The 12,317-nt window shown below is 38.4% G+C and overlaps 1 protein-coding gene across 7 annotated transcripts in view; it reads right to left on the reverse strand.

Moving 5' to 3' along the window:
• ARID4B (AT-rich interaction domain 4B) overlaps positions 1 to 12,317 on the reverse strand; it is a 143,549-nt gene that overhangs the window by 15,360 nt on the left and 115,872 nt on the right. For all 7 annotated transcript variants that reach the window (XM_078077719.1, XM_078077721.1, XM_078077720.1 and 4 more), the window contains 2 exons: positions 9,858 to 9,942; positions 7,192 to 7,390 (listed from right to left, as the gene is read on the reverse strand). In XM_078077719.1, coding sequence (XP_077933845.1) covers positions 7,192 to 7,390; positions 9,858 to 9,942 — 284 coding nt within the window. The remainder of the gene's footprint in view (positions 1 to 7,191; positions 7,391 to 9,857; positions 9,943 to 12,317) is intronic.

Below are 12,317 nucleotides of genomic sequence, written 5' to 3' on the forward strand. Positions count from 1 at the left end.
GAACTGCCCATCTTCCTCCTTCTTGGTTTATTCCCATGGGTTGCAGCACATCATCTAGTACTTTCCTGAAAAAGGTACATAGCAGATATTCTTTGTCTATAGGTCTAAATACATCCTAACCCTCAAACTTCATTGTTTTATGGATAGTTTAACCAGGTACAGAATTCCAAGTTGAAAATTATTTCCCTTCAAAATTTTGAAGGTACTTTTGCTTGTAAGTGTTAAAAACACTACTTTCATTTGTCTTCTCAGTGGTGGTTTTTAATTCCTGGTGTTTTAAAAATTCATAATAATGCACTGGGGCATGGCTCCTTCTTCACTAATTTTTCAGGTGTTTGATAGGTTCTTTCAATATAAAGATTCAATGTCCTGGGGCGCCTGGGTGGCGCAGTTGGTTAAGTGTCTGTCTTCAGCTCAGGCTCAGGTCATGATCCCAGGAATTGAGCCCCACATCTGGCTCCCTGCTCATCAGGGAGTTTGCTTCTCCCTTTCTCCCTCTTCCTCACCACCACCCCCACCCTGCTTGCTGGTGCTCTCACACACACACTGTCTTAAATAAATGAATAAAATCTTTAAAAAAAACATAAAGATTCATTTCTGTCAGTTCTGAAGATTTTTCTTCTTTTAGGGGGTCCTGGGTGGCTCAGTCATTAAGTGTCTGCCTTTGGCTCAGGTCATGATCCCAGGATCCTGGGATCGAGCCCTGTTGTCAGGCTCCTTGCTCAGCGGGAAGCCCGCTTCTCCTTCTCCTACTCCCCCTGCTTGTGTTCCCTCTCTCGCTGTCTCTGTCAAATAAATAAAATCTTAAAAAAAAAAAAAAGATTTTTTCTTCTTTTAGTTACTTGGTAATTTCTCCACCCACCCAAGGATTATTCCAGGATGACCCTAGTGATTGATACGTATATGGGGGTGGGGGGAGGAGAATATACCACTGTATATACAGCGCTCATTAAGGAGAGAACATAAGAACAAGCACTATATATATAATACAGCACTCACTAAGAAATGAGCTACAAATCAATAATATAGTTGTGAGACAGTTCATAAGAAAACCCTAGCTGATTTTTTCTTGTTCAGTTCTTCAAAATCCAATTGCTTTTTATAGTTACACATAACCAGGCATGCTGTTTCCATGGCTTCTTGATTCCTCAGGCTGACCGATTCTAGAAGTAATGCTAGTGTCTCTTTCCCCATTGTAAAAAACAAAGATATAAACATATGAGTATACTCAAACAACAGTGGTATGTGTGGGTTACTTGTTAATTTCTTCCCCTCTAATTTCACTATTCCTAGAATGATACTCCATATCACTCATCTTCTAACATTTCCATCACCGCTTTCTTATATTTTCTGGAAGTCTTCCTCAACTTCAAACTCTGCTTTATTGAATTTTAATTTCAGTTTTTATTTCCAAGTTTTTCTTGTTCTTTGTTCCCTTTTCAGTATATCGTGTTCTTGTTTTACAGATGCTTATAGGTTCTCTGAGATTAATAATAACCAGAGATATTAGTTTATGTTTGTTATCTTCACTATCTCTCTCCTCAAGGGTCATTTCTTCTGTTTGTTTTAGTTTCAATCTTTTATGCTGGAGCTTTCCTTGATTATTCACACTGAAGGATGACCTGCTAAAGCTTGACTGTGTTGTGGTAGGGTTTATTAGCGGATAAGCTTTCCATTTGGTGATTCATCAGGGATCTAGTTTACTTAGGGGATCTCTAGTACTAAAATGTGGAAGATTATTCTCTAGAGACATTTAAAATTTCTCCACAGAATTTTAACCATCACGCACTCTCTTGTTCCGTCCCCAGCCCGTCTCATGCCAAGGGGATAGACTCCTAGCTGTCTGTGTTCTACACTTGTAGGTGGTCTCACATTATTTTTTTTTAAATTTTATTTATTTATTTAAGGGAGAGAGAGAGAGAGAAAGAGAGGGAGGGAGGGAGAGAGCGGGGTGAGGGGCAGAGGGAAAAGCAGACTCCCGGCCGAGGAGGGAGCCCGATGGGGCAGGGTGAGGGGGGTTTCCATCCCAGGACCCCAGGATCATGACCTGAGCCGAAGGCAGACGCTTAAATGACTGAACGACCCAGGTGCCCCTCACATTATTTTCTTTATATATACATGTACATATACACATGCATTCATAGTAACAATCATTTTTTAACTGGAAATAATCTGAAATGTCTTGAACTCAATCTATGGCCAAATCTAAAATAAAATAAAATTTACCACAGAAAAGGGAAAATATGAAGAAGAGAGTATTTGAAATGTTACAAATATGCCAATGTGATGCTCACTGTTGAATTATGCACAATAGGAAAAATAAACGAAGTAACCTAAATATCTTTTTTATCAAGAACTAATTTTTTTAAAGATCTTATTTATTTATTTGAGAGAGAGCAAGCATGAGCAGGGGGGAGGAGCAGAGGGAGAGGGAGAAGCAGACTTCCCGCTGAGCAGGGAGCCTGATGTGGGACTTGAGCCCAGGACCCTGGGATCATGACCTTGGCTGAAGGCAAATGCTTAACTGACTGAGCCACCAAGGCACCCAATCAAGAGCTAATTAAATAAATTATGATACAGCTATTCCATAGTATGAATGTGCTGATATAGAAAGATTTATCAGTTAGACTATACCAAGCCCTGCCCCAAAAGGCGGGGTTTGTAGTGTCAATGATCCCATTTATAAAAATATCATATTGTATATGTGTATATACGTATATATGTGTTATATAGGGATATATATTTATTATAATATATAGTAACATTAATATATTAATAATTATATATTACACACACACACATATTATACATATGGTATGTTAACACTATTTCTGAAATAATATAGCAACAAAAATGGGGACAAATAGAACAGCAACAGAATGTGCAAGCCAGAAAGCAGATGAATGAGAGTCAACAGACCCAAAAAAGACAACCCTTTTCTCAAGTCAGCAGTGAATGGGGCTGAGAATGACACCAGTCTACCAGAGACTCAGGAATAACTGGCTATACCATGTACCTATGAAAATGAAAACTGGAGGAGGCAGCCTAACATAAGGAGCAGTAGGTGAACATTATTTGAAAAGTATTTAAGGGCGCCTGGCTGGCTCAGTCAGGTCTGCCTTTGGCTCATGTCCTGATCTCAGGGTCCTGGGATCGAGTCCCACATCGGGCTCCTTGCTCAGCGGGGAGCCTGCTTCTCTCTCTGCCTCTACCCCTCCCCATGGCTTGTGCTCTTTCTCTCTCTCTCAAATAAATAAAATCTTCAAAAGAAAAAGAAAAGTATTTACATTCCTAGGTCCTCACCCCCACTGCAGTTTGCTAGGTGACCACTCTTCTGGAGGTTTATTCTCTGAAGATGGTAAGACAGGGTTCCTGGCCTAGGCAATGCTAAGAACGACCGAAGGCAGAGGTACAGGTGTGATGCTGAACTCAGTGGGATCAGTGAACTAAAAATGCTAAGGCGCACCTGGGTGGCTCAGTCGGTTAAGTGTCCAACTCTTGATCTTAGCTCAGGTCTTGACCTCAGGGTCATGAGTTCATGCCCTGTGTTGGGCTCCATGCTGGGTGTGGAGTCTACTTAAAAAAAAAAAAATGCTAAGAATTTTCCCTCCTCCCTTTACCATTCCTCAACTGGATCCTAGATCTAGCACTGGAAGCCATTCTCTTACCCTCCAGTCAAGACTAGAAGACTCCTCTCTTTAGAATGCAACTAGTCTAAGAAAAAGACCTAAAGATCTGACAGTAGTCCTCTCCAAAAAACAGCCCACCCAGATTACCCTACAGTGAAACTCAAAGTTGACCTGTCCCAACAATGTGCTCAAGATTCCTAATTTGGAGAAGACAGCCAAGGAAAAAGTCCTTCATAAGGAAGAGATCAAAACAACCAAGCAGGAAAAAGCAAACTGGAAGTAAGTAACCATGCAAAAGAAGAACAAACACTTACAATATTCTTTGGAAAGAGCAAAGACAGAAAGGTAAGACATTGTACCCATCTTAAAAGAACAGAATGGTAGGAGGCCATGTAGAAAATAAAGAGCTCTTGAAAATTAAAGGCATTACAGCTGTCACTAAGCATTATAGCAGTAAATTAATAGTCAATAAAAGGATCAGAAGATAAAGCTGAGAAAATTTCTAAGAAATCAGAGAAAAGGGGCACCTGGGTGGCTCAGTCAGTTAAGTGTCCGACTCTTGACTTCAGCTCAGGTCATGATCTCAGGGTCCTGGGATTGAGCCCCGCATCAGACTCCCCACTCAACAGGGAGTCTACTTGTCTCCCTCTCCCTCTGCCCCTCCTCCTGATCGTGTGCTTGCACACACTCTCTCTCTCAAATAAATATATCTTTTAAAAAAATAATCAAAGAAAAACATAAAAGAATAATAGCCCCACCCCCCAAAAGATAAACATATTAGAATATTAGAATATGCTATAGAAAGTACAATATTGATATAATGACTAGTCAAGAAAAAAACACACACACACACACAAAAACAAAAGAGGCGCCTGGGTGGCTCAGTCGTTAAGCGTCTCCCTTCGGCTCCAGTCGTGGTCCCAGGGTCCTGGGATTGAGCCCCACATCGGGCTCCCTGCTTGGCGGGAAGCCTGCTTCTCCCATTCCCGCTCCCCCTGCTTGTGTTACCTATGTCTCTGTCAAATAAATAAATAAAATCTTAAAAAAAAAAAAAAACACAAAAGAGAACAGTAAAATGCAGAGGAGGAAATAATCAACAAAATAATTCAAGAAAAGAACCTCGAACAGAAAGGCACACGTTTCTAGAATGAAAAGAGCCTACCAAGAACACAAGACAGTGGATAAAAATATATCCACATAAGGCATAATCACTGTGAAATTTTAGGACGTTAAAAACAAAGATTCAAGATTCCAAATATAGGGACAAGCAAAACAACAACAAAACAAACAAACAAAAAACCCATGTATTAAAACAAGTCACAAAGAAAGAATGAGTAATTGGAAGAGCTCTGGACTTCACAGAAACAACATTAGAAGAAAAAAAGACAATTGAACAATACCAATAAAACACCGAGGGAAAAACATTCAACCCAGCTAAACCATGCACAGAATACATTTTCTCAGACATACACAGTCTCTTAAAAACTTAACCTGCCTTCTCACTCACTTGTTCTTAAAAAGTTACTAGAGAATATGTTCCACCACAATGAGAGTATGCTCAAGGAGGGTAAAAAAGACATGAGATGCCAAAACAAAGGAATCCCAAGGAGTACTCTGAACAGTGATCCCTAGAATGGGATCTATCCCCAGGAAGATATCTGTATACCAGATGCAGAAGGACACCAGTCCATACTAGCAGTGTTGTTTCCAAAGAAGGTAATATGAAGACTACTATCACTAAGATGCCTGCTGCCCCCATACAGTCTGAAGGAGTTTAAATAGGTTTAGCTTGTTTTAACAACATGTTGATGAACTTCTAGCTTTCCCCTCCATGTCTGCCAGGTGTTACTCCGATCAGCTGACTACATCACTTTACCCAGCAGAAACGTTTTTCTTTGACCTGCATCTGAAAGCTAGAGGTATATTTGGTAAGCCTAGAATCAGAAAATACAGAGCAGCTTACTACTCTCATATTCCTGTTCATCATCCACTACAACTACATCAGATTTTCTGATCATGGTGAGCACCGATATTTCCCAGAACTCCCTTATGACCTTGCCCCACTGAATTCCCTTAGAGATGCTTTTGCAAACTCTCAGAGAAGCTGAATATGAAATAAGAATATGGCCTACAGACTCTATTCAGGTAACATTCTCAGGCAGCCTTCATCTGAGTGGAAATATTGCCTTTTCTCACACAGCAAGGCTTATGCTTGCTACTCAGTTTAAAAAAAAACTAAACAATATGCTCTTTAGAAATATATATTTATGTTTAATATAAACATATATGTTTAGTTCTAAAGAAAAGTAAAGGAATGATCACACTAAAATCTGGATATTACAGGCACCTGGGTGGCTCAGTCGTTAAGTGTCTGCCTTCGGCTCAGGTCATGACCCTGGGATCGAGCCCTGCATCAGGCAGTCTTGCTTCTCCCTCTCCCTTTGCCTCTCCCCCTGCTTGTGCGCTCTCTATCTCGTGCGCCCACTCGCTTTCTTGCTCAAATAAATAAAATCTTAAAAAAATTTTTTTTAAAAATCAGGATATTACTTACTTCTGGGGCAGAAATGCAAAATTCTTTTAAGTAAATACTGTTTGTTCACCACTATGACAGACACACCAATGTTCATATTCGTATTGTTCTTTATATTATATATATATTTTGATATACTGTCTATGTCTGATACATCAGAAAATTATAAAGACTGAACTTAAGAATATTTACAGCATTATAAAATTAGTTTATGTAAATAACCATCTGAACTAAGAGACATAAAACAATTTGTCACATTCTAAATGAGTAAAAATCCAAACTCTTAAGTAATGAGAAATGTAAAATATTTTTATGAAGATACATACTTCATTTAATAGGTCATATTTCCCCCCTTTCCCTGACAGTCAAATTTATTAAATCCCCTCTCCAGTTTTCCTCATTTTTATTATTTGATAGTTATACTTCATTCTGCCTTAAATATTAAGCAATAATGCCATCATAAAAGAGACCATAATAGATGTAATCGAGAAGCAAAGTTTGGTATTCTTTATGAAAAAAATTCAGTATATAGTCTAATATTGCATAACACAAACCATGTTTTATGTGGCAACAGAAAAGGACAGTACCTGAAAAACCCATAGTACAGTACTGTAGGGTGAATAATAAATCATAACTAAAATTTAATGACACCTTTAGACCTACTAATAATAGAAATATTTCCAATCCTCAATCAATGGCTGATTTTATTTCAAGTAATAGACAACAAAATTATGGTCCAATTAAAAACAGTGAATTGCCAGGGCGCCTGGGTGGCTCAGTCGTTAAGCGTCTGCCTTCGGTTCAGGTCATGATCCCAGGGTCCTGGGATCGAGTCCCGCATCGGGCTCCCTGCTCCGCGGGAAGCCTGCTTCTCCCTCTCCCACTCCCGTTCCCTCTCTCCCTGTCTCTCACTCTCTGTCAAATAAATCTTTAAAAAAAAACAAAACAAAACAGTGAACTGCCTTTACAGAATTTGACTTATAACAACTAAAAACATATAGTTGCATGCAACAGGATATTTGCTATGTTTACCTTGAAGTCCATTAAGGATGGAAGTAATTTCTATGGATTTAATATGAGCTGTATCAGAGTTTTTGGCATCAGTAAGATCCAGTTTGGATACCATTTCAGGAGATGGATTTGTCTGGAAAGGTGGTTTTGACAAGCGCCGAAGTTTACAGTTTTTAGGAGAGTATTTTTCATCTTTGTCTTTTTCTTTGTCTAATTTATTCTAGGTTAAGAAAAAAAAGTATCTCATGTTAACCATAATTTATCATGAGGCATTTATTAGTAACAATGTTAACACACATTTTAAATTCAAAGTTGTATTTTATATTATTAAATAATATGAAAAGAAAGAATATAAGAAGCTCCTCAAAAACAGCCAGAAATGTTTTTCCAAAGTTTTTAACAAATGCTACAGGATAAACACAAAACGTTTTTGTCTAATATTTAAATTTTAATAGCGAAGGTAAATTAGTGATCCCATAAGCAATTCAGACTAACAAACCTCATACTGCTAATAACTGACATCACAAATTCTTCAAAATTAAATCCCAAAAGGCTTAAATATTCATTAAAAAAAAAAATTTCAACCTGGTAGTTTCAAAACTTGTAACATTTTCAATATAAAATGTGGGTTGGGAATGACAAAATTCCAAACATCTTCATTTAGCTGACAACTGGGAATAACTGTAAACAAATGATCTCTTATAATGTGAAGTCGCGAGGCAACCTTCCTGCCTCGTTGATAAAAATTAACGTTTGAGGGGAAAAAACTGTTTACAACTAAAATGAGGAGAAGCTAACTAAAATACTTCCTGGAAACTGCTTTTAACTTTGTTTTGAAAATAATTTATAGGAAAAATCATTTAGACAAGGTTCCTAAATGATGATGTAGAGCATGATGGAGCAGTAAACAACTCTGAAATCCTATTATAGAGACAGACTATAGAATCTCAGTGACTATTTTCACACTTCTCCCAAAGATGGTACATCACTATCATGATTCTGGATTCACAGAAGGTAATTCATTACATATTGCAGATGCTCTGGGGTAATGGTTCTCCAAGTGTGGTCCATGGGCCCGCACCATGAGCATCTTACGGGAATGTGTTAGAAATGCAAACTCCTGGAACCAACCTCACATCTAGTGAATCAGAAATGCTGGGGATGGGACCAAGCCATCAGAGTTCCAACAAGTCCTCCAGATGACTGTGATAGGTGCTCAAGTGGGAGAGCCACTCAGTTAAGACATCTGGGCTTAATTCTCAGAATGGACTGAAAAGCCTGATGTGCAGGTAGATGACCCCAACCTACCAATAATTAGTGCTGCTCCATTTGTCTCCTGTTGCTAGCCTTTTCACTACTTCATTATTTTATTCCAGAGATCATAATGTAACATGTATTCTGAGGGCAGAAAAGGTCCACCCGATTCAAAATTCAAATATGACTTTTAATGGCTATCAGAAGACAGATGAGACAGAGTGAGAGAGGGGTGTGCAATATCAGAATGTTAGGTAGGAAGCTTTTTCAAAATTTACATGCCTCTTCCCTAATGACCAGGAACTGTAATATGCCCTGGGAGGGGCCAAGAACTGAATTGAGAATACATACTGAGGGGAAAAAAACTCCCTAGGGAATATTCTAATGCCGCTTCTCCCATCCCTACCCCCTCCTCTACCTGAGAAATACTCCCTCCTAAAACTTGCTTTGTATACAGAAACTGGCTTTTTTTTAACACCACTCGCACACAACTCTTCCAGTAGCTAAAAATAATGCTAAATATCCTGATTTCCATACTTGCCAATAAAGACCAAAAGTGAAGATGAAAGGGGTTTGAGAAGCCCTAGTTGTAGTTCCCGGGTTGCTACACCAAAACTTGAAGGACAGACCGAATTTTACAGTGCGAAAAGAACAACCACTCTGGGGGAAAGCTTGCACTATTTGGGGCCACCAGCAGGAAAGGAAACAGCTTCTCACTGTGAATACGAAGACTGAATTTCAGAAAAACTACTGAACACCTCACCTACATATATCATTCAAAGTTAAAAAAGCCATTAAAAAGATAAAAAACATTTTAAAACCTAGTTAATGGTCGACTTTCTAATAAAACAATTAAAAGACTTAGAATAAATAAGAGTAATTCTATCATGCACAACAGTAGCATTAATTTCCACACAAGCTCATTAATAGATTCCCCATGGTACCCATCTATGGTGGGGCTAACAGGATCCTGTGAACACATTCTAAGCTCCTGCGAATAGAGTCAGATAAAGAAGAAGAGAAACAGAGGAGGTGCAGAGAGGCTCTCCTCTGCCTTCAGATACCTCCCCTCCTTTTCTTCCTCTGAGTAGTTTACAACCATTACACTAAACCAGGCTCCCAGCCACACTATTTTATGGCTCCTAGCTGGCGAAGAGAGGGGCAAAAAGGACAGGAATAAATAAGTGAAACCTGGCTGGGTGGCCTTACACAATATTGGGACTAAAAAAGCCTCAAAGATCATTTAGTACTGTTTCCAAAAGACCTTTCCATAAGCTGACAATTTTAACTATACCCAAATCTAGCATTTGATAAATTCGCTGTTCTAAGAGTATTGCTATCTCTACTAACACTAAAGCACACACGCTTAATGCATCATTTTAGAGGAAAAGTTCTTTAATTAACAGCTATGATGTAGCAAAATAAGCACTTACCTTTATTTTCTTCCGATGTTTTATCTTTGGCACATTTTTATCAGCAGGTCTTACTATTTTATCTGCTTTAATCCATTCGTCATATCTAAAATGAAAGGAAACTTGTGTAAGTACACAAAACATCACAGAAGTAACTATGCCATACTAAAGAGAAATTCATAAATAGAATCATCACATTTTAGAACAGGAATGGACCTTGGAGACCAGTTAGTTCAACCTCCTGGGTCAATGAATAAAGCTACCAAGACCCAAAAAGAGAGATGAAGTGATCTGCCCAAGGACATAATGTCAGCTACCGGCTGAACCAAGACCAGAAAGATTTCTTGATGTCTAAACTAGCGCTCCTTACTCTGCTACCAAAAAGAAACCAAATTTGTATTGTAAAGAAACCACAATATTTTCTACGTTTTTTTTGTTTTACTACTTTGTTTTGTTTTTAAGCAGTAAGTAGACAGTTTTTGTCCCCCCCAGACATATCAGGAAGCTAAGGTAATATGCTCTAGTTTTTTTAAAGATTTTGTTTATTTGACAGAGAGAGATACACAGCGAGAGAGAGAACACAAGCAGGGGGAGTGGGAGAGGGAGAAGCAGGCTTCCCGCAGAGCAGGGAACCCGAGGGGGGGCTCGATCCCAGGACCCTGGGATCATGACCTGAGCCAAAGGCAGACGCTTAACGACTGAGCCACCCAGGCGCCACCGATATGCTCTAGTTTTAAATGACATTGTGTGATAGAAGAGCATAATATTATAACTTACAGACAATGCAAAATCAATAGAAAAAAAAAACCTTCTCATAAAATAGTAGGAAAGCTTTACTCGGCCAAGTTTTTCAATATTCTGAGACGCTTCCTACAAATACACACAACTAACAGTCAACAGCTCTGATGGCCTTTCCACTCAATGCTGACAATCTGTGTGAGTTTCTTACGGTGCAACTTACTCCTGACTGCAATAAAGCTATTTGTTTAAAGCAAAAAAGAATGGCAGTTTGTAAAAACTCAACTAGAAGGAAGAAACATTAAAAATGAATTAACCTCTTTTTATGTTCAAAGTTATATACATTTATTGTACAAAATGGAAAACTCCCTGACGTTTTCAACTCCAGAACATGAACAACTGAAAATGAGCTTTTAAATTAAAATGTCCTCATTATTAGAGGTACTAAATGAAGTATAAAGGCCCTAAGCCAGGAAGTAAATGACTTGGGTCATTACCTGACTAATAAATGATATTCTTGCTCTAGAGGAGGCCTGGAAAGTACGCCTGTAACAACGCCCAGGCAAAGTGCTACCGGCCAGTACACATTGGCATCAGTAAAGCTGAGGGCACACCCCCAGGCAAGGGATTATGTCTGTATCTGCTGGAAGCTGTTGAGGGCCACAGTGATAATTAGAGAGAATGAGGAAGAATGGAATGAGTTCTAGGAAAGTCTTCACATAATCCCTGCAGGCTAGTTATGTGGCCCTGGTCAAGCCATTCTCAACATCAGACTTAGTGTATTCTGTATCGAATAAGACTATATTTAAAAAAGAAAAATAAAAAGGTAAGACTGCATAGCACATATAGTTTTCAAAAATCAATCATGATAAGAACTTTGAAAAGTTTTAAAACAAAATACTATTATTCTACTCAACACACCCCTTTTGGTACTTTACTGGTACAGTAGCACCTACCTAAATATTTATAGTACTTTTAACTTTCCCATGAATACTGAAAATTGCATTATGCTTGAGATGAAAGCAATTTAGTTCCTTCCAAAATTGGAGTGAAGGTGGAAAACGAACAGAAAATATCCTTGCCCTTCACAAAGTTGAATGAAAACTCCTAGAAGTTGCTCTTACTTGGATATAGTTATGGAAGTCAATGCTGTGTACTTTGTTTAAAAGAAAACAAAACAAGCTTCCTATCTTCTTATGAGATAACTGAAGATAGTTCATGATGGCTATACAGAACATCAATGTAAGCTAAACAAGGATATAGTATTTTTTACCTTTCTTAACTGAAGACTGTTATGTAGTTAGTTCTGTAATATCAGACATCTTTACTAGTCAACTTGGGTTTCTGACATGAATTATATTTCAAACTAGGGCAAAATAGTAGCTTTCAACTTAAGATCATCACCACGATATTCTTATATTTGTCTATCTTACGTGGAACACCAAATACATCAAACAAGCAAAAAAACAGTTATTGCCTCCATAGTTAAGATGTTCACTATGAGGGAGCAAGATTTCTGTATGACTCAGAGAGAATGGATATAACTTAAAAGAAACATACACATCAATAAAATAAAAGCTCCTGCCTTGGTACAGGCTGATGCCCACCGCCTAAGCTCCATCAGTGTACAGATGCTATCTGGTAATCATTTTCTGTAAGAGTCCTATAAGAGGACTGGCTATCAGAAGAACTTAAAGTAGTGACTGTGGATGTGGAAAGAGCGTTGGACCAGGCAGAAAAGAA

Source organism: Halichoerus grypus, chromosome 7, assembly GCF_964656455.1.
Source record: "Halichoerus grypus chromosome 7, mHalGry1.hap1.1, whole genome shotgun sequence".
NCBI classification, from domain to species: domain Eukaryota; kingdom Metazoa; phylum Chordata; class Mammalia; order Carnivora; family Phocidae; genus Halichoerus; species Halichoerus grypus.